Source organism: Eretmochelys imbricata, chromosome 2 (genome assembly GCF_965152235.1).
Source record: "Eretmochelys imbricata isolate rEreImb1 chromosome 2, rEreImb1.hap1, whole genome shotgun sequence".
NCBI lineage: Eukaryota > Metazoa > Chordata > Testudines > Cheloniidae > Eretmochelys > Eretmochelys imbricata.
Genome location: NC_135573.1, coordinates 85,930,576 through 85,954,360, shown reverse-complemented (window position 1 = coordinate 85,954,360; position 23,785 = coordinate 85,930,576). Strand labels below are relative to the sequence as shown.

The 23,785-nt window shown below is 43.6% G+C and overlaps 1 protein-coding gene across 1 annotated transcript in view; it reads left to right on the top strand.

The window, feature by feature from the left end:
• The window catches only part of AKAIN1 (A-kinase anchor inhibitor 1), a 30,331-nt gene extending 8,022 nt beyond the window's left edge, over positions 1-22,309 (top strand). Inside the window, exon 2 of the mRNA XM_077809055.1 lies at positions 21,400-22,309. Within this exon, the coding sequence (XP_077665181.1) occupies positions 21,400-21,590 (191 nt within the window). The 3' untranslated portion in view covers positions 21,591-22,309. The remainder of the gene's footprint in view (positions 1-21,399) is intronic.
• The last annotated feature ends 1,476 nt before the right edge of the window (positions 22,310-23,785 follow it).

Genomic DNA, 23,785 nt, shown 5'->3' with positions numbered 1-23,785 from the left:
TTCCTCCCCCAACCCCCTGCAGACTGAGGTTTCCTGCCTTTGGCTGGAGAGTGACAAGTAGGACCTAAAGGAGTTCACAGAAAGGAAGCAAGTCAGCCGCACCCAATTTCTGACAGCACTTGAAAAGAGGATAGCCTCCTAAGAGGGGAGCTGCTGTTGTTCAGAGAAGTACTCTTCACTGATTGAAGGAGTACTCCACATGTACATAATCTTGTTTGCTTTATTGTCAGTTGTGACCTTGCTTGTAAATAATCAGTCTGAATTCCTGAGAGACCTCATGAAGAGGCTTAATTTTCTGCTGGCTTTCTAAAATAACCAGGCCTCTTTCCCAAAAATGTGCAGTGGTTTGTTATTTTTTTCCTTGCGTTCCAAAAAGGGTCATCTCCTTTTACTGGTTAGAGTGAGAGAAGGGAAGAACTCTCCTGTAGTCAGGATTCAACTGTGCAATTTTCAATATTAGACTATGTATATATCATAGAATCATAGAATATCAGGGTTGGAAGGGACCTCAGTAGGTCATCTAGTCCAACCCCCTGCTCAAAAGCAGGACCCATCCCCAATTAATTCATCCCAGCCAGGGCTTTGTCAAGCCTGACCTTAAAAACTTATAAGGAAGGAGATTCCACCACCTCCCTAGGCAACGCATTCCAGTGTTTCACCACCCTCCTAGTGAAAAAGTTTTTCCTAATATCCAACCTAAACCTCCCCCACTGCAACTTGAGACCATTACTCCTTGTTCTGTCCTCTTAGACCACTGAGAATAGTCTAGAACCATCCTCTCTGGAACCACCTCTCAGGTAGTTGAAAGCAGCTATCAAATCCCCCCTCATTCTTCTCTTCCGCAGACTAAACAATCCCAGTTCCCTCAGCCTCTCCTCATAAGTCATGTGTTCCAGACCCCTAATCATTTTTGTTGCCCTTCGCTGGACTCTTTCCAATTTATCCACATCCTTCTTGTAGTGTGAGGCCCAAAACTGGACACAGTACTCCAGATGAGGCCTCACCAATGTCGAATAGAGGGGAACGATCACATCCCTCGATCTGCTCGCTATGCCCCTACTTATACATCCCAAAATGCCATTGGCCTTCTTGGCAACAAGGGCACACTGCTGACTCATATCCAGCTTCTCGTCCACTGTCACCCCTAGGTCCTTTTCCGCAGAACTGCTGCCTAGCCATTCGGTCCCTAGTCTGTAGCTGTGCATTGGGTTCTTCTGTCCTAAGTGCAGGACCCTGCACTTATCCTTATTGAACCTCATCAGATTTCTTTTGGCCCAATCCTCCAATTTGTCTAGGTCCCTCTGTATCCTATCCCTGCCCTCCAGCGTATCTGCCACTCCTCCCAGTTTAGTATCATCCGCAAATTTGCTGAGAGTGCAATCCACACCATCCTCCAGATCATTTATGAAGATATTGAACAAAACTGGCCCCAGGACCGACCCCTGGGGCACTCCACTTGACACCGGCTGCCAACTAGACATGGAGCCATTGATCACTACCCATTGAGCCCGACAATCTAGCCAACTTTCTACCCACCTTATAGTGCATTCATCCAGCCCATACTTCTTTAACTTGCTGATAACTTCACTATCATCTGAAAGTGACCCAGCTTGAAAGACCCCTAAAGGGAATAATGGATAACAAATCTGATATGAATTTACCTTGTTATACAATAAGGAAAAATGACCTCAGGTAAATCCACACTAGGAAAAATGTGTTTTTAGCATGTGTTAGTTAACAAGTGGTAACTAACACAAAGTAAAATGAGACAATTTGTAGTTTTAATGTGTGTTAGTGGGTCAGAGTAAATGTTAGTAAGGAGCCTAAGGGTCCAGCTTGCAGCGTGGGCAGCTGAGAAAAAAAAATGTCTTCACTTTTAGACTGAGCACATCTGATACACAAATTGACAGACACACATGCCATTTTCAGAGTAGAACTGCCCTTTAACAATTAGGGATATTAAGCAGTTATATATATATATAAAATTCAAAGAGCATTTCCATTCACATTTAGAAAAAGCTCATGTTTGTGTTCACTAAGCAAGCAAGATGACCATTGGGGTTCTAGGCCAGTCAAGAATATTTTCACATTAATTCACCCATCTCTCTGTATTCAAATGAGAAACAATGCTGTTTGCAGCTATCATGTTGGTAATTTGGATGCCAAGTATCTTTAACTGCATATATAGTTTGTAAGAGATTGGGGAGTGGGAACTAGGAGATCTTAGTTCTATTCCTGTTCTGTCACTGGCTTTGGTTAAGTCACTTAACCTCACTGATTCTTTTTCCATCTAAAGAAAGATAGGATAATTCCTACCCCACACAGATGTTGTTATAAATCTTAATTAGTGTTTGTAAAGTTCTTTGAGATCTTCAGATGCAAATCACTGTAAAAGCACAAAGCATTACATCAAATGGCAAAATCTAATATTATCCACTATGTTCTCTTTGTTGGACACCTTCCATTCATCTATCATTTAAATTTACAATGATGCATATAAGACCTGATCCAATCACAGTGAAGTCAGCAGTCTCTTTATTTCAGTAAAAAGAAAAGGAGTCCTTGTGGCACCTTAGAGACTAACCAATTTATTTGAGCATGAGCTTTCGTGAGCTACAGCTCACTTCATCAGATGCATACCGTGGAAACTGCAGCAGACTTTATATATACACAGAGAATATGAAACAATACCTCTTCATATTCTCTGTGTATATATAAAGTCTGCTGCAGTTTCCACGGTATGCATCTGATGAAGTGAGCTGTAGCTCACGAAAGCTCATGCTCAAATAAATTGGTTAGTCTCTAAGGTGCCACAAGGACTCCTTTTCTTTTTGCGAATACAGACTAACACGGCTGTTACTCTGAAACCTTTATTTCAGTAGGAATTGGATTGGGCCCACAATGGTTTTCCACTCTAGAGAAGCTGTATACTCTGCTAAGGTCTTCCCTTCAGCAGATTCCTGAACTTGCTGCAGAGATTGTGCTCTTTAAGAGAGAGGTTCACCTACAGTTAATTTATCCATTAAAAGAAATAACTGTAAAAAGGGAAATTAAAGTCTCCCTTTAGCTTTGGAAAAACTGGGCTCAGATGTTCTGTAAGAATCAGCTTTTTCGTTTGCTGAACGCTGGCTACAAGAAACCTTTGTTTAGACTAGCCTTCAAATTTAGTTCCATAAAGCTCTCTCGGAGCTGAGTCTGCTTACCAGATCAGTCATATTCTGAAGTCGCAACAAAATATTTTATCCTGATGTATTATCTCCAATAAACTGTATAGCACAAATATGAATAGTAGTCTGTGTACTGCAAAATTTCTAATGGCTAAAATTGTTTAAAGTAAAGAACTAAAACTGCATCCAGCCCCTGCAGGTGAAGAATAAATATAGCTCCTTGCAGAACATATTTATTATAGATGATTAATTTGAATAGTCCATAATGACAGAGTTCTGAATCTTTATTTTTGGTAAATTGTATAGTTGGCCTATTTAGAACTTGAATGTTCTTCTAGAATGTATTAAATTGAGAAACTTAATGTGCTTCTAGTTAATCTTATTGAAATAGTTGTGGGAACAAGTTTAAGAATAGCAACAAAAATATACTGGTTTAAAAAAATTGTTTGAACTTATGAATCCCTAATGCAAGTTTGATGCTTCATTTATAGTGAGAATATTTCAAACAGAACAAGAAAATTCACAGAAGTCTTTTTAAAAATATAATGTTGATACAACTAACATATCCACTGAAATTCCTGGGGATTTTTTCCTCTGCTTCTTGTAAAGTAGCGAAAAACCACCAGACAGAAGTCATGAAAACTCTGCTTTATGAGATTCTTGCTTGGATGCTATATCTAGATACTTCTTAAAGATGTAAATGATGAATTAAGCATTAAATCAGAGCTTATGGGACAGGTTATACTCATCTCCCTGTTCTTTCAGAATTGGATCACACTGAGTCACAATCTATCTGCCCCTGACTGTGGCTGGCAAAGTGATCTGTCCTAGCTCAGCGCTGGCTCCAGGGAAAGAAGGTTGTGCTAGGAGCTATGCTGGGTTCATAGATTATTATACAGCCAGAAAGGAGCACTAGTCTAGTCTGATCTCCTGTATAATACAGGCCATAGGACTTCCATAAATTAAATTTGTTTGAACTAGAGCATATCTTTTAGAAAAAGATGACTGAGCCCTATATGTTCTAGTAAGAGCGAATGCTAAAATATCCCCTAAAACTAAGTTAGGAAAATATGGAACTACTCCTGAGGGCATTCTGTGCCAAAAAATAAAAAATTCTGCACCCAAAAAATTAAAATTCTGCACACAATATTTTAAAATTTTGCAAATTTTATTTGTCAAATAAATGTGGAGACTCCAGCATGGTATTGGGGAGCACAGGCCACTGGCTGCACTGAGGTGGGAGATCACTGTGCAGCTTCCTGCCCCCGCAGGACACAGACTCAGTGGTGAGGCTGCACCAAACCCTGACACAGTGCAAGGACGGCACCTGCCCCAGAAACACCACAAGGCCATGCCCCCCCATGCCAGGTGCAAGATGCAAGTGTGGAGGGGCTTAGTGTGAAGGGATCCAGGTGTGGGTTGAGAAGGTTCTGTGTGGGACAATTTGGGTCCAGGCAGCTCAGTGGGGGATCCGGGTGCGGAAGGGATCTGAATGCACAGGGGCTTTGGGATTTCTGGGTGCAATGGTAATGGGACTCTGCAGGGGATCCCAGTGAAGGTGGTTGGGGCTCAGCAGGAGGGGTCTAGGTGTGAGGGGGATAGAGTTTGGCGGGGGGGGGTCTGGATGGCTTGTTGAGATGGTCCAGGTGCAGGGGGAGTGGGGCTTATTGCGGGGGGGGTTCTGGGTGCAGGGGGTGTGTGGCCTGGTGGGAGGGTCTGAAGGGTTCGGGATGCACAGGGGTTGGGCAGATGTGGGAGCAGCTCCCTGTACAGGGATCCCTCCCCCTGCAGCTGAGGAGCAATGGGTGCAGGAAGCAGGAGCAGGGAGAGGAGTTCGCAGAGCTTCCTGTAGCCAGGGGAGAAATCTGGGGATGGTCTGACCCAGCCCTGGATGCAATGCAGGAGAAAAGGAAGTCCCGTCCTCCCCAGCCCAGCCTGGACTAGCAGCTGAGCCCAGCACAGGGTAGGAGCCACCAGCCAGGTCTTCCCCGCTCCACCTCCTGCACCCACAGTGATCTACCTCTCTGCCAGCTACCCTGGGCAAAAGGGTACTGCTGGGGAGGGTCGCATGTCCACTCTTGTGGCTTCCCTTTGCTTCCCCAACAGAAAGTAATTTTTCTGCTGGGAAGCAAAGAAATCTGCGGAGGACATTGTGACAGGTTTCCCGCCCCCCCCTTCCAGGGTGCCACCTGATGTAATGGGGTACCACTCAGCCTGACTGTTCCAGCAGCTGGAGCTCCCTCACCCTGTCCTGCCAAGCCACGCCCTCAAGCCTCTTCTAGCACACATACAGGTAGGGACATACCCAGCTGCAGAAAGACAGACACTGAAATCAGTATTGCATGGGAAGGGTTTCACCCAAGGAATTGCCCAGGACTCAAGGGCGCTCCCCCTCTGGAGAGTAAACCCAAAATTTTATTGTCTTGCACTGCACTGACAACTGTACAGCATAAGCTAATTGAAATTTGCGCTCTCCTTCACTGTGGACAGAGATATGCACAGCTTTTTGACCCCCCAGTTATGAATTATGTAAACTGGGTTAAAAACAAAAACAAGTTTATTAAGTACAAGAGGTAGATTTAAATGATTATAAGGGATAGCCAACAGATCAAAGCAGATTACCTTAGTAAATAAACAAAAAACACAAATTGAGCTTAACACACTAGATAGGTGGGATATAAATTAGCAAATTCTCACCCTAAGTGATAAACTGGCTGGCTGACTCTTAAGGCACAAATTGCCTTGGCTTTCCCAGGTTTTCATATACAGGCTAATGATCCTTCTAGCATGGGACCATCACTTCCCACAGTTCAGTCCTTGCCCCTGAGGTGTTTCCAGGTCTGTTGTTGCAGGGAGAGTGAGGTCCCCCCAACGATGTATTGTCCCCCTTTTATATCTTCTTCCCACTTGCTGGAAAGCTCTTTTGCTGTGATCTGGGTCAAACAGTTTCCCTTGTATAGTGCTATTTCTGACAGGTTTCTATTGTTCAGAGTTCCTGAGGTAATCCTTGTGCTTGTGTGCATTTCCTCAATAAGCCATTAACATTGTTTGGCCTTTGTACAGTTGCACCTAAAAGGCTGCTTGTAGGTGTTTTCAACCTCACATGTTTCAGTAACACATACATAGCCAAACTTAATAACTTCACATACAATCCAATGAGATATTAATGTCTAGCAGATTAAGACTTTTAGAATGATACCTCACAAGTCATACTCTGTACAAAGCATATTCTAATTACATGACAGTGATGAATATTGGGGTGTCAGAGTGTCACGGACATAAATTCTGCACATGCGCAGTGGAGCAGAATTCCCCCAGGAGTATATGGAACCAATGAATGAATCTTATTCATTCACAGCTTAGAGACTGAAATACACATAAGAATCTGATTGTGCAACTGTTTTTAGGCATTTTTGATTCTCTTCTCTTTCTGCTGTAGAATCAGCTGGGTATTGCCCTCATACTTTCCATGCTAGTCAGTCAGGTCTCCAGAATAAAGAATAAGAGGCAATATTAGACACACCTAACTCTAATACAATGAAAGAGAAATTTCAGTCTCTGAAACATATACTTTTGTTAAGGTTACAACTTAATCCTATTATGTACACCCAGGGTTTCTTGTCACACATCTAGATTCAGATATGTCCAAAGCAGACCCTTACTCCAGCAAACAATTCAACTGGAACTATTCATTCATAAAGTTAAGCATTTGCATAAGTGTTTGCAAGGTTGGGGTCCTGGTAACTGCCTCATTCAGTCTTAATATACAAGCAACGTGACCAATTAACTCCCTGATTTTGGACATCAAGCAGCCTCACCCTTTAAATCTCTCCTTGAAATCCTCCTTATTTTGGTTGGGCTTCCAGAACTGAAACTCTTCAACCAGTTTATAAAAGTAATTAGAAAATAAGCTTTTCATCATCTTATATTAAATTGTATGTTAAAGACAAATCATGCTACACACATTACATATGCAAAATATGTAACCATAGAAGAATCATCAGATGGAAGAAGATTTCACTCTCCCAACTCCTACTGCCAACCTAAGCATAAGGAACTGACCTCAGCTTCCCACTTTGTGGTACACTATAGTGCCACATACCACCCACCCTAATTATTATTTGTATTATTATAGTGCTCAGAAACCCTGTCCCTGGGTGCCATCGCTGCTGCACCCCGTCTCCAAGCATGCACTGCCACTCCCAGTCAAGGAGGTTTATTCTTTTATAACAAAGGTTAAACAAACAGAACACAATCTTAAGTCAATACCTGGTCCCCAGGCTTCAGGACCACCCCTCCCAGGGATCTCTGCCAATCCAGCTCCTGGCAGCTTCCTACCCTCACCCAATGGTTTTGGCTTGGAGCAGCAGCCACAGGCTTGCTTCCCTGATCTTCTGGCTCCACCTTGTTCCAGGGACTTACCACAGGTATAGGCCCAGGTATAGCCCGGTCTGCTCTAATTAGCTGGATTAGGCACACCTGCTCCAGTCCAGGGGCACTGGGCTCAGTCTAGCCACAGAGACCAACTACCCTGTGATAACCTCATTCATGGACCAAGCCCCATTGTGCTAGGCCAGTGGTTCTCAACTGTGGTCCACCCCTTGTTCAGGGAAAGCCCCGGGCGTGCTGGGCCAGTTTGTTTACCTGCCGCGTCCACAGGTTCGGCCGATCGTGGCTCCTACAGGCCGTGTTTCGCAGCTCCAGGCCAATGGGGGCTGCAGAAAGGGCGGCCAGCACATCCCTTGGCCCGCGCCGCTTCCCGCAGCCCCCTTTGAGAACCACTGTGCTAGGCACTGTACAAACAAAGAACAAAAAGACTGTTCCTGCCCCAAATAATTTATTCTCATCCTATGAGCTAGGTGCGTCATTCCCCTTGTTCGTGTACACGTACTTGTTGTGCTAGCTCAGTGAGAACTAGCACAACTCTAAATAGCAGTGCTGCTGTGGTAGCACAGACAGTGGCAGTGGAGGCCTGGATTAGCCAGGCCAAGTACAAACCCGCCTGAATCTGGGGGGGGTTTCAGATGTACTCAGCACCTCTAAGCTCTTTCTCTGCTGCCACGTCCCATGCTACTAGAGCTACATGGCTATTTATAGTTGTGTGTGAGCTCCATGAGAGCTAGCACAAGTATATGTACGCAAGCAGGGGAATTACACTCCTAGCTCATAGTGTAGATGTAGCCTAAGTATAAGACAAGAGACAGCAGATGGACAGAGGAGCATAAGGAAACAATAAAATACTATTGGTCAGCATGATAGGCAGTGATCTCAGCACGCCAGCAGCCTATAGTGTGTTAATGTAGCAAAAATGAAGACAACATGTCCTTTAAGAATTTTTCCACTGGCACAAACCAAGAGGAAGATGTATGGGTTGCAAACTAAGGTCCTGATTCTTCAGTGAACTCCATATAGATGCAGGGATCCACCTGCACACAGCTTAAATTACTATCATGACTGTTAACAATTACTTTATATTACAGGCAACATCCTGTAACTTCTTCCACAGAGACAAAACATATCTACTCCACTTATACCTTACTTCAGCAGTATTCTCTCCTCTCTGCCTCTATTAAAAGTGTGCCTAAAAAGAGGTGGTTGTAATTCTTAGCTAATCATAGTCTCCTTTTCTCACACTTCCATCCCAATTTGAAATTTCATTTGGGTTTTTTAGTTGTTGACTTATAAATCTAATTTTAGTAACTTTTAATATATGATTGAGATTGATGCTCAAATAAATTGGTTAGTCTCTAAGGTGCCACAAGTACTCCTTTTCTTTTTGCAAATACAGACTAACACGGCTGTTACTCTGAAACCATTGATTTTCTAGACAGCAATATTTTTGTCGGTTTGCTGTACCCTGACTTTATCAGAGTAAAAAAAAATCATAATTGTGCTATCATATTGCAAATAAATAGCACAGTACATTGTATAACACCCATGAAAATGCAGATGCATAAAGAGGTTTATGTAAATCATTAGTCTTCCAATCCAAAACCGTATAGTTATAAAATTAAATGGTAAATTTTTAAGGATGGAGAATATATGCAAGTACTACTGATAAGCAGTTTCAAAATGCAGATCTGGTTCAAGATTCACTCAGATTTAGAAGTATTTACATAAATTAAGATTGTAGCCAAGTGAGATAAATTAATCCCCATTGCTTCAATTAAAAGTGCTAAACTACTACCAAGAAATTTGCCAAAAAGAATGTGATTTTTAGTTTTAAATATGGGTAACTTGAAAGCTGTTTACACAAAAGAACCCTGAATAAAGAACAGTTTCTAGTGTAAACGTCTGCTAAATGAAACTACACTCATTGCTATTATGAAGCAGAACCTAAACTTTTACCTCCGATTTCCTTTCTTCGAATGCTTGGGATTTATGCAACCTGCTATATGTGCTCAGCCATTCTCCTCACATGCATACATGTTCATGCATAATATGTGCTATTAAAGATGAAACTCCTGGCTCCACTTACTACAGCTGCTTTTAGGGATCCTCAATGCTAGTGAGCAGTCACAACTTTGTCAGTGAAAAGGAAAAAGTGCCATTCATTTCACGAGTCTTCAGTGAAGCTGTGACATTGCACTCAATATACTTTGTGAATCTGACTATGATGTAACTGGAATATGCTTTATGCAAAAGGTCTCTTGTAAGGTATCATTACAAAGGTTATAACTTACTGAATATGATCATCCTATTTGTATGAATGTATCATTCTTGTACTTGAAACTAGAAATATGAAATATAATTCTGAGGTCCTATTGTAATTATGCAAAGTGTGGGCCATTAATGGTGGTTTAGAATCTTGATGGCTCCCATTGACAAGGACAATTGACTGTAAATGGCTCTGTTTACCTGCAAGCCTGCCTGTGTACTTGTAGGCCAGCCCCTGGGTAATGAAAAATGAAAGATGGAGTCCATGTCACCTGATACTGGAATCCATCTTAAACCTGGTGCTCTTCCATTTAGAAGGAGGGGTGAGGACCCAGAGAGACAAAGGATTCCTGTCTTGTGTCAAATCTATAAAAGGGGGTAGAACAGGACAAGGAAGGTCCCGTTCATGAGAAAGCCCCTGCTTTTTACTTAAGATGCCAGCTGGAATTAACAAGAACTGTACCAGGGGAAAGGATTGGGCCCAGACTAAGAAAGAGTCTAGTCTGTGAAAGAAGCTTATTGGAACATCCTACTTGTTATATTTAATAAAATCACTTTTGTTTATTAGTAAACCCAGAGTAAGTGATTAATACCTGGGGGTGCAAACAGCTGCTCATATCTCTCTATCAGTGTTATAGAGGGCGGACAATTTACCAGTTTACCCTGTATAAGCTTTATACAGAGTAAAACAGACTTATTTGGGGTTTGGATCCCATTGGGAGCTGGATGTCTGGGTGCTGGAGATTGGTGACCTGCTGAGCAGTTTTTGGTTAAAGTCTGCAGCTTTGGGGGTGTGGCCCAGAACTGGGTCTGTGTTGCAGCAGGCTAGTGTGTCTGGCTCAACAAGGCAGGGTTCTGGAATCCCAAGCTGGCAGGGAAAATGGGCTCAGAGGTAATCTCAGTACATCAGGTGACAGTCCCAAGGGGGTCTCTGGGACTGAACCCGTCACAGCAGCCCTTTGCTGTAGGAGGATATGATGGGGTGCATAAACACCACATTGCTTGGCAGTAAGGAGTGATGTCTACTCAATTTTCAAAGATCCCTCATGATCACTCCTCATTACCATCTTGCCACTGCTTTCCTTTAATTCACCAGAAATGCTGCTTCTGTTTCCTGCTAAATACCTGATTCAGCTGCCACTTAAACCAATTTTATACCTTTGAAACTTCATTGACCTTCATGGAGCTATTTCTAATTTATCCCTGTGTAATAGCAGGCTCGTGTCTTTAGCGTGTTAACTTCTCAATAATATCTCACAACTTTGTGCATGGATATGTGGAGAGAAGTGAGTGATTCAGAGACTTACTGTAGCATGACTGTCTGTTGCAAACTCACTTCCTGGGGCATACACACATTATTAAAGCCGCTCTGTAGCAAGCTGAAGGCAGCAAGTCTGAATGAAGGCCTGCATTATAGGGGGTGAGAGAGGGATTTGATTTCAAGGTCATGCAAGAAGACTCATGATGTTTGTGAGGGGGTGGAGCAGGTGCAGGGGTGTGTGTGAGCGTGTGTGTGCGTGTGAAGGTGACTATATGCACACTGGGTTGACACCTTTCTGCAAATCTTAATCTGTTCTTGTAGTCCTAGTTTATAACTCAGTTTCCCTGAAAGCATTTCCTATACTCCTGTACTTTGAAGCCAGGAAACACCACAGTGCATGTGGGATCTTCCTCACAAGAGGTTCTTGATTTTAAGTAACAATAATTCCATTGATTTATGAAAAAAAGCCTTGGCATCTATTTATAATACTATATTTTCCCAAAATTATTAATTGTTTTTCTTTCATGGAGAGCAGCTTTGATCCCAGCCAGGAGTACTTAAAAAGCTGAGCTGCTGATGTACCATGCCAGTTTTCGGTGAAACTGGAACTCGAAGTTTGAGATTGGTGACTCTTTGGGTACGTTTGCACTGCAGCTGGAAACATGCTTTGCAGCTTGTGTAGCAAGACAGGCTAGGTCTGCTTGAGTGAGTGTGCTAAAAATAGCAGTCCAGCAGGGATAGAACAGCTGGCAGCTTGGCCAGCTGTCTGACTACAAACCCATCCAGACCCCCTGCGTCTGTACTCGGGTGGCTAGCCTGAGCCACACTGCTCAAAAAGAGCTAGCATATGTCTGTCTACTTAAGATAGGAAGCACAGTCCCAGCAGCAGTGTAGATGTACCATTAGAGTTTGAGGTTTCCTAAACCTCTCAAATTATTTTGGGGGGTGGGGTACAAAACTACTGAATGTGCAAACCATTTTCTATGTGTTGTGTCAGCCGGAGTAGCAGTTAAATGCAGTATCAGGAATTGAACAACTAGCTAAAAGCGGTGCTGTTTATTAGTGATAATATAACCACTCCCTGCTCTGCAAGCACTAAGTTGTTTTTTTTACTTAATAGTCAGATAACTTAGAAATTTCTATTATATAGATAGAGGTACTATAGTGATAGGTGCCAGTATAAAAACCTAGATTAAAATGTACGGATACCAAATCATCCCTTCCTACTCTTTGATACCCAGAACAGGATCTTAGTCATTAAACAATGCTAGTTTCTGGACACAATGCTGTTACCTTACTACAGACCCTCTGCTGAAACATGCATTATAGTTAGAGTTTTTTGGAAGTGGACCTACTGCAAAACAAAACTCCTCAGCACCAGCCACAGCCTTTTCCTGTCCTCAAAGCACCCTGCCTGGTGCCATGGACCAACCCCTTCAGAGCGCCACTCTGGGAATGGAGGTCCCCCCGCACACACGCACACGTACGTGGCAGGGGACAGAATTTTCCCTTTGTAAAATAATTAGGACAAACATTCTTGCAAATACTCACACAGCAATATTGTGTGGGGTTTTAGTAAATTGCTTACTGTTACACATTTCCAAATGTCATAGGCTGATCCATTATGTAATGTCAACAAAATAAATCAGTGATTTGCTGGACACTTTCAAAACACTAAACAACAAATTAATCATGTTGCATTATGCATGCTGCAGTCCAGAGTTCTGCAAAAATTCTATCACCACAGGCAAAAAAAAAAAAGTGACATTTTCATGGATTTGGGAAACATACCACACTTAATTGTTTGCCATTTTTCATGGCGGTGGGGAGAACAAACTTCACAGGAAGAAAATTCATTCACATGTGGCTATTCACAGTGTGAAAAATGTCTGTGAAACTCTGTGGATAAGACCCCTGCTGCATCATCTTCAGAAATAAATTCATGTTTAGATTTATATACTATAACCTAAATGCAGAAAATCAGAAAGAACTTGTGAAATAAACATGGAAGTACCCCTAGATAAAGGGGGGGAAAGGAACAATATTCAACAGCATCATGCATGGTGCAGTATGTTTTTATTAAGAATAAAAACTGATTTGGTGGATGAAGCGAAGTTTTTGGACACACATCAAGCTTCTAGAAATTTATATGAGACTGCATAAACCCTACTTTAATACATTTTGCTTTATTTTCAATTTTATATTTATCCATCCTTCTTGATAAAATATCACCTTTAGGACACTAGCTGAAGTTGGCTGATCTCTGACTGCCTTACAAGAGGACAAATTGACTCTGTGATACATTAGTTCTTGGATAATAGAGAAATATTGTGTAGTTTATTGTTAAATGACATTGAACTAAATCCAGAAAACACTTACTGTTTCAAATGCTTGGGAATGGAAGAAACTGAATAGAAGGGAGCGGATAGTGCCAAGAATTCAAGTGGTTCCATTGTGTCAATGTTTTCATCTAAAATCTGGCTTTCAAGGAGTTTGATTTAGCTTCTTTAACATGGAACCAAATTTTGTCAGCTCAGATACTAAGTGTAAATTCTTTCAAAATCTTAAACCACTTTCCTATTTTATATTTTGGGCAAAATCTATCTTAAGGTATGGTAATTTAAAAATAAAATTACATTAAGTTAATCATTACATTTCAAAATGACCTTGCTAAAACTAAATAACATCTCTCCTTACAAAGCAGTGGAGCTCACAAATTCCCTTTCTCATAAGGCTAGGAGTTTGGGTGGTGTCGTGCTTCTGATTTGGACATATAGCACCAAGACTTTGCATTGGTTTCCACCAGGTGAGAACAATATTTTGCTATTAACCCTGTCATAAGAATCTTAAATTTTATCTTGAAAGATTTGTAAAGTAAAGACTGGGAATTTCTCACAGCTCAAAACAGACGGGCTTCACTCAGAGCTTAATCTTCAGTGGACTCTGATTTACCCCAGTTATTATGTGAAGAGCTCCTCTCATGTGGCTTCAGAACAGAGAGCCAATTACATATCCTGATACCTAGGCACAACAGGGCCAATTAAGAATGAAATGAGCTCACTCATTACGCAGAGTTTGCATTATGAGTAAGGCTACATTTTAGTCACAGGTATTTTTAGTAAAGGTCATGGACAGGTCACAGACAGTAAACAAAAATTCATAGCCCTTGACCTGTCCAAGCCCTTGACTTGTACTATATAACCCTGACTAAATCTTGGGGAGGAGGGTTGCCCGGGGGGTGTGTGCTGCGGGTGCTGGCGGGGGGCTAGGACTCTCACTGGTGCTGGGCGGGGGGGAGTAGGCAGTGCCACACGGCCTGGGACCCGCGCTGGTGCGTGTGGGGTGGGTGTTGGTGGGGCTGGCAGGCTCCCTACCCAGCTCCGTGCCTCCCCGGAAGTGGTGACATTCCTAGGTGGGGATATGGCCATGCAGCTCTGTGCGCTGCTTCCTCCCTGAGCGCTGGCTCCACAGCTCCCATTGGCCAGGAGCTGTGACCAGTGGGGATGTGTGGGGGCAGTGCCTGCAGGCAGAGGCAGTGCGCAAGGCTCCCTGGCTGCACCTCCCCCTAAGAGCCGAGGGATGTTGCTGCTTTTGGGGAAGCCCCCTGAGATAAGTGCTGCCCAGACCCTCACCACCTCCCACACCCCAACCCTCAGTGCCCCACCCAAACTCCTGCTGCTGCTGCTGGAGGGGTGGGGCAGTGGCCACTGCAGAATTCATGGAGATCACAGAATCTGTGACTTCCATGGCAAACTCACAGCCTTATGAGCACGCTCAAACAGATTTACAAAGGCATTTATGTGCCTAAAGATGCAGATAGGTGGCTAGTGGGATTTTCAAAATCACTTAGGTCCCCAATCCTCAAAAGGTATTTAGGAACCTAACTCCCATTGAAATCAAGTATCTGGGCCCAAGCATCTATCTCTTGCTGTTGAAAACCCCATTAGGTGCCTATCTGCATTCCTACATGTCTAAAAATATCTGGCCCTGTGTCCTTAACTCTGAAATTTCTTTTCTTGGATCAAGACAAATCCTTAACATGATACAATGTTTTTCCTGTTGAATGATTATTCCTGACTGTAGCCCACCTACATTTACTTCACTGCAAACTTTTGGCCAGCTTCTCTGCTCATGTAAATCCTTGTAGTTCCATTGACTTCAGTGGAGCTGCACCAAGTTTACACCAGTTGAGGATCCTGACCCTCTGTTGCTACATCACTCCAATTGTTCTCTTGATTGTAACACTGATGAAACAAGAATCAATGAGACAACTTTTCTTAAGTAAGTAATATGCACCTCTAGTTGTTGTTTTTTCAGTAATCTGGGTAGTTCAAGTGGTATTCCACTCAGATGTGTTCACACCCGGTGCACTGAGAGCCAGAGACTTTTTCCCCACAGCAGTACCCATCGGGGCAGTGTGCACACCCTGCTCCTCTCCATGGACCTTCCCAAGGCCTTATAAGGGCAGGGCCCTCAGTCAACAGCTGCCACGCTCCGGCCACCCAGCTCTGCAGGCAGCTGTGCAGAAGTAAGGGTGGCATGGTATGGTATTCCCACCCTTACTTCTGTGCTGCTGCTGGTGGGGTGCTGCCTTCAGAGCCGGGTGCCCGGCCAACAGCTGCCGCTCTCCGGCCACCCAGCTCCCAAGTCAGTGCAGAAGTAAGGGTGGCAATACTGAGTTGTTCCTGTACGCTGCACAGCTGGGGGAAGTGTGGCCCGAACACAGCCATGGCCGGACCTGCCGTGGCCGGGGTGCTCCTCCCCCATCCCCAACTCAGCCATGGACCTGCTGTGGCCAGGGTGCCCCGCCCCTGGTCCGAACCTGCCACGGCCTATCCCGTGGCCCCAGCCCCGGAGCTGCCACAGCAGGGAGAGGCGCCTCTTCCCTCCAGTCCAGGTGCTGTTGCAGGGGGAGAGAGCTGGAGGGAAGTCCTCTCTCCCCACTGTAGCCCCAGAGCACCCTCCTGCACCCCAAACACCCCATTCCCGGGCACACCTCAGAGCCCGCACCCCAGCTGGAGCCCTCACCCTTGCACCCCCAACCCTCTGCCGCAGCCCAGAGCCCTTCATTCCCAACCCCATCCCAGAACCCGCATCCCCAGTTGGAGCCTTCAACCCCCCCCCCCCCCGGCACCCAACCCTCTGCCCCAGCCCTGAGCCCCCCCCACACTCCAAACCCCTCAGCCTCACCACCACCACATAAATTTTGTTATGTGCACCAATATGGAGGTGATATGTGACACATCACCTCCATATTGGTGCACATAACAAAATTCATTCTGCACATATGTGGGGAAAATTAGAGGGAACACTGACCATGACTGTCCTTCTAAAATAACCTTGTGACCCCCTCCTGGAACTCCCTTTTGACACAGGACCCCCAGTTTGAGAAACGCTGGTCTCCCCCCATGAAATCTGTATAGTATAGCATAAAAGCACACAAAAGACCAGATTTCACAGTGGGGGACCAGATTTCACAGGTCCATGACACATTTTTCATGGCTGTGAATTTGGTAAGGATCTAACTGTGAGGCCTGCCTCAGCAGATCAGGGCCATCATCAGATCATTTGGCCAGCCATCCTCTACCTCTGCAGTAATTCTGGACAGACCCCTAGACTCTGATTCTCCTCTGAGAAGGAAAAGGGGTCGTTCACCTTCTCCTGGGGTTCCCAATAAGAGGACCCATAAAATAGATCAGAGTCAGCAGACCTTGAAGAGAGATTCATCATCCTCTTCATCTATAACAGGCACTAAGCGACATCAAGACCCAGGAACCCAGGGTAGAGCTGGGCCATCAACTTGTGTCTCCCCGGTAGTGAAGTGGGAGGATCCTGGTACTATACAGTTGATATCCGAGAGACAGCTGTTGAGTTCGGTACCTAGGAACACTGTGGCAGTGCTATCCCTTTCAGTACCTTTTATCCTGCAATCCTTTATGGCAGGAGCAGATCTTCTATATCTCTCTGTGCCTGCATCTCTGTTTACACAAGAGGTCAGCCCTACATTGGTACCCACAGTGATTCTATGTCCAGCACATCCTTTGATTTCAGGGCCTAGTTTACAAATGCTTATGGCCCCAATACTGATGAAGAAACAGGCACTGTCCATGGTCTTTGTGCCTGTGGGGCTGGTGCAATTGCACCCTCTGTCTTCAGTGCCTGCTACACTTCTGACCTTGATATGCATTTGCTTACTTGTTTGGTACCTCGTTGCTTTTTGGAATGGGGACTGGCTCCATCAGGCTCATCAGTACCAGCAGTATGCTCCTTTCTGGTCCTGGACCCATTCATATAGCCATCTCAGGACACCCTTCCAGTAACAACTCAGGTTCCACCACAGTTACTGATGGTACCTCCCCTTCATTGGTCAATATACAAATTGGGATATCCAGTGGTCCCACTGGGATGGGCTCCACCAATGCCCTGAGGACTCATCAAATTTTGAGTCAGAGTCCAGCTCTTGTTCATCTCAATCTCAATGAAAGGGGTCAGGCAAAGCATCCAAGCATCAGGTAGGGGACAAAAATTGTACTGAGAGCACAGCCACTCTTATAGCAAGGGCAGACCATCCTGGCCCAATATGTACTGGCCTACTGTGCCATAGCCCTTCCCACAAGGGCCTTCAGGGGACTGATGGGGTGGATCTCTCTCCCTCAGGTCAGGACCTCAGCGCTTGTCCAAGGATAGATTCCCCCTTCTGTCCAGTTGTGAGGCAGACCAGCCTCCAGAGCCCCCTTTGATGCAGATACGGGAGGATACCCGTCCTCCTGAACGGCTTCTTGTGGGAGAGCCCTTGCCAGATGATAAATCTTTGCCTCAAGAGGAAACATTGACCCCCGCAATTCTGGCTTTGCCCTCTCTGAATGACTCGGTGGTACTGATTTCCTCTTCTCCAGTCCCAGAGGATTTTCAATTCTACCAAGACTTACTTAAGAGAATGGCTACAGCCCTGGGCATTGAACCTGAACTGGTATAGGAAAATACCCACAAGTTATTGGATATCCTCCAAGCATCTACACTGGAAAGGACAGTTTCCTGATTAATGATGCCCTTCTGCAGCTGGAGAAAACCTTGTGACTCACATCAGCATCTCTAACTCTGTCAGCAACGTCCCTTCTTAGGGGTTCTAGTGTTTTTACTCCCAAACTCCCTAATTGTCACAGTTGTTAATGAGAGATCGCTGCAGGGACATTGCAATTGACCCCTCTCTCCAAATAAAGAGTCTAAGAGACTAGATGCATTAGGAGGAGAGATTTATACTACTGCCTCACTCCAGATGAGGATAGTAAACCAGCAAACCCTCCTTAATTAGGAGGTGATGTCAAAGTTCCCAGACAAATTGCTGGACAATACAAAGGAAGAGTTCAGGGCCTTCTTAATGATGGCAAAGACTTCACTCTTGTCTCCTCTAGACATTGCAGATGCTTCCTCCAGGTTTGTGGCCTCTGCAATTATAACGGGAAAGGTTATGTAAATTCTGGATAGTGTTGGACATTCAGCAGTCTGTTGAGGACTTATGTTTTGACTGTCGATATTTGTTTTCAGACAACACGAATGAGGTATTGCACTCTTTTAAGACTCAAACATTCTGGGGGTGGGAGGCGGTGTATGTTCTATAACTGGCCACCAAGAAATGCCAATATAAGCCTCCTCAATAATACTCTCAATAATATCAGAGGCAACCCTTTTATCTCCCAAGGCAATAGGACTCTCCTAGGAAGAGACAGAAGCCTCAGAAGAGGAGAGCATCCAGTTCCAGTCTAACCAATCGTATTGCCCTCAACCTGCTGTAGGGAAACAGCTTTTTTCACGAATTCTTCAAGACCAGCAATGCAACCACTAGTTAACTACCCATCCCTTCCCCCCCTTCCCCCCCCCAATTTGGGACAGATTTTCCTCACTTTCTCACTTGGAAGACAATAATCTTGGACACGTGGATCCTAAGTACAGTGGGACTGGGATATTTGATCCAGTTCTTATTCGTCCCCCTTTCCCCGTCCCCTTTCAGGGACCAATCTCACAAGTCTGTGCTCCTTCAAGAAGTTCAGACTCCACTCATCCTAAGGGCTATAGAGAAAGTTCCCCTGCAGTTTCAAGGACATGGCTTCTATTTCCATTATTTCCTTATCCCCAAGTTCAAGGGAGGACTGAGACCTGTTTTGGACCTTCAGGTTCTCAACAAATTCATCAAGCAACTGAGATACCACATGATTACCCTAGCTTTTATACTCCCCTCCCTAGATATCAACAATTGGTTTGCTGCTTTTGATCTTTGAAATACATATTTTCCCAGTGGTGGTATTGCCCAATCACTGGAGATTCCTCAGCTTTCTGGTGAGGGGTGGGAGGAACCGCCATTGCCAGGCCGTGGTAATTCCATTTGGCCCGTCTTCGGTTTCTCGTGTATTCACAAAATGTTCGGTGGTAGTGGCGGTCTTCTTAAGGAAGAACGATATCCACATCTTCCCTTAACTGGGTGATTGGCTGGTACGAGGTTCTTCACAGGATCAGATTTGGGGCCACTTCAGGTTAATCTCTGCTTTTTCAGTCATCTGAGACTCCTTCTGAACAAGGAAAAAGTCACTATTTATTCCAACTCAGAGGCTTAAGTTCATTGGGGCCCTACTCAATTCTGTGAATTTGACTACTTTTCTTCCTCACAGGTTTTAAATGACTCACGAATTGTGCAAGTCCCTCAGATCTCTTCTGTCCACCACAGTTCGGACTTGTCTGAGATTGCTGGGACACATAGCCTCATGGTTGAAATCTGTCTATCACCCAGACACAGCCTGAACAGGTTGGTGTCATAGGCTGGGATGTAGGTGGTCAGACCAGTGGTGGTCAGGCCTAATTGTTGCTGCAGGAGTCAGGAGCCAGGAATCAGAGGTGTGGGTCAGAGCCAAAGGTCAAACCAAGGGTCAGAGCTGGTGTCAGGAATCAAGCCAAGGGTCAAAGCCAAAGTCAGTAGCCAGGGGTGGGGCAGAGAAGTAGGGATCTGGAATAAGACAGGAACCAGGAATAGGACAGGAAGGCAGAAATCAGGAACAAGGTAGGGCTCAGGAGTGAAATGAGAGAGTCCAATCACCTTGTATTTTTGTGTTGTATCCAAACTGTATGAAAGGGCAAGTAGTCTCAATGCAGACGATTTCAAGATAGATCACCTCCTGGATCACGACAGCATATTGGATAGCTGACACTCCTCTTCCAAGACTCTCAGCCCATTCCACAGGGACTCCACCTTCATCAGTCGCTTTCCTGAGGGATGTTCCTATATTGGACATTTGTAGGACTACCATGTGGTCCTCACTATATACATTCATGCATCACTATGCCATCATAACTGCATCCGGACCAGATGAAAATTTTGGCAAATTAATATAGTCATTGTTTAACTAGATCCAAGCGTATACTGGAGGTGAGTCACCTAAGTGGAATGAACATCTGCAAACATTTGAAGAAAAAATAATTACTTGCCTGTTCTGTTACTGTTGTTCTTTTAGATGTGGGTGCAGATGTGTATTCCATGACCCACCCTCCACCCCTTGTTCCCTGGAGTCTTTGTCTAGCTCTCTGGTCCAAAGGAACTGAGGTGGGGGGATTAGGGTAACACCACCCTTACATAGCCTCGGAAGGGGCCATGAGGAGACCCAGGGTGTATATGCTGTCCCGACAGTGACAGATTCTCCTGCAGGGGAAAAAAAGTCTCCAACTCTTGGTGCACTAGGCACAAATGCACCAAAGTGGAATACACATCTGTGCCCTCACGAGCAGAACTTACAGAGCAGATAAGTAACTTTTTAATGCAAATATATTTGCAGGTATAGTTTGTTAAAGATTAATCAATTTACACCTTAAAATAATTCAATTTCTGAAGCCAATGGAAATGTTGACACTGATGTCAGTGGGAATTGGGTTTGGTGGGGGTTTTTTTATTAAAGATAAATAAACTGTTAGAAGCATAGTCTTTCTTTTTATAGCAGTAAAGGAGAAGGTGTCAGATATGCTAAGTCTAAATCCTCATCCAAGCGCATAGCCCAAGTAAATTGTTGCCCAAGAGGGTTGGTGGAAGGCTCCTCTGCTCTCAACCTACCAAGTGAACATGTGGCCATTCCACATCTCAGTAGCACTTCTATCTGATGCACACCCCCTCCTCCATTCAGTTGGTGAATCTATGCAGGAACAAGCCATCCCTCTTCATTCTTGCTGAAGGCTGTGTTGACTCTGACAATGTTGTAGATAGATCCACCTTTCTAGATCACCTCCTGTTATAGCAGGTGTCTTAAATTCCTTTTTTTCAAACTTTTTTTTTTGTAGGTGAGAAATCTGGAAATGAACAAGAAGAAGTTGCGTTACAGAATGCCAGCAAACAGATTGTGCAAACTGCCATCCTGCAGGCAGTTCAGCAAGTCTCTCAGGAGAGCCAACAACAGGAGAAGAAAGTAAACAGCAGTGTGAGTCTGCAGTTAGAAAGAGGGGAATTAACCAAGAAGCATGAAAAGAAGTAAAAGAGTGAACTATTTGTTTCGATCCTCCAGTTGGCAGTGTCTCCAGCTTTCCTCTTAGTATCACCTGTGTTGCCAGTGCAATGTTACTACTGTAAAGCAAACCAAAGTATAATCAGCACCTAGACATAGAGTAAAGCTGCAGTAGTCCTCAATTGAGAAATATTAAGTGCATTAGGTGACTAACTTCATATTTATGCAGTGCCTCTTAAACATAACAAACAAAAATACTGTAGCTATAAAAGAGTTTCAAGCACAATCTCTTCTTAAGGGATGGTTTTATATGCAAAAGCTTATTGTTAGTGCACTTCTGTATGAATCTTATGTGCATCATCTGTGTCTGTTCAATTGGCAGATATCTCCACTGAGTTACAGATTTTACTAGGGGTTGTCTATGTCAACTAAACAATATACTGTAGCGTGTAGGAGATGCATTTTCAGGCTCCTTGAAACATGAGTTTGTGTTTTATTTTGATAGAATGTGGGCTGTGCAAAATAGCAGCTGTAAAATGGATTTGGAAAGTTTCATGCAAAAATCTCTTTTCAATCTTTTTACAAAGTACATTATCTATGACTATATAGTTCACTCCTTATGTGCAGATGATGCAAATATCCAGCACATTTCTAATCTTTTGCACAAAAATCATTTGTGAGCCTCAAAGATTCCTTTAATTTTGCCAATAATAAAAGAAAAGAACCCAGGGTATTATACAGCTGCTTAATTCTTCCTCCACTTTTGCAAATTCATGTATGCTTAGATTTATAATAACTAATAGAATTAAAATAGCTAAAATATGTAAAGCTTTTGAATTTATGAAAATTCAAGAAGTTGAAAATACACTGAGAATAAATTTTGTGATTGAAGACATTTGTTTCCCAATTGCTGGGTCTAAAATGACTTCAACTATTTGCAATTTTAATATAGATTCACATTATATACATGTACACTAAAGTAACACTTTAAAAATGCCCTTAAATGCTAATACCAAATTGAGATAGAAGTGCACGAAGTCTACATGAAAGCCAAATTAATTCAATGTGACTTTTTCACTTTGTGTTCAGCTGTTGAATTGTAGCTTGCATTCCGATACCAGTGGAGTGAAGATGCATTTTACACCAGGCAAGAAATGATCTTGCCTTTGCCTCAAATGAATTTCTATAATGCTGGCCACAATGAGCACAAGCTGTAGCACATCTATAAATATTTCACTTGGGGAAAGCAGATGCAGAGTCAGGAGTCTGTGAAGAGGGAGAAAAACTTTCCTAAATGCATTTGCTACTCAATGAGACATTTCTCAGAGTATTCTTTCAGTTTATAGATTAACTGGCTATTACTTGGTGCACCCTATTGCTAGTACTAAACTACTGCCAGTGCTAAACTTCAAGGTTCTTTCTCATGGGCTGAGGTTTAACTCTGTAATAACCACCCATCCTCTAATGTTCTGCTTTGTTCTATTGACTTCTATTGATCGATGCTGATTTAAACCAGATAATGATCTGGCCCAGTCCAAATCCAAATAATTCAGTTTTTGTTATCCCTTAAATGATGGAAAGCTGAACTGAACTGCAATGAAACATCCTCAGCTTACTCACATAGTTTTTAGTTTCTATTTAGTGAATTTCACTAATCAAAGACAGACAAAAACTAAGAGGAGGAAGAAGCTGTTGTGTTGCTGTTTTTTATGGTCATATGACAGATGGCTGATGGGAGGTATCAACCTTGACCTGAGAGATGGCTCCTGTCTAAACAACCAGCAGATCACTAGTTTCTCTGGAAAAGTAGATCAAGAGCAAGGTCCAATTCTGAGTTTGGCGGGCAGGAAAGGGCAATTTAGAATATGATGTTAGTTTGGAGTGACTCCATAGTTGGAGGCTGAGGATGCTTTTCAGCCACTGAAATTCTTACTTGGAGTGCAAAGGAAAGGAGATGCCCACCATCCCTTTAAGGATATTTTTTTCTGTTCATAGAAAACATCCCAGGTTGTCCTTTTCCTTCCCAAAGTTGCTCTAAATTGTCTGTTTAACCCAAACAATCTTGGCTTATATACATAAAAACCTTCAGTGCAGTTTCAAAACCCCTTTGAAATTCTGGTTCTCAAAACTAAAGTGCAGTGTGTGTGTCATGTTCCTCCTTAGCTTAGTGGCAATATGGCCTCTCAGAATTCTAGATCACTTTTCATTATGTTCAGTGCCTTAGC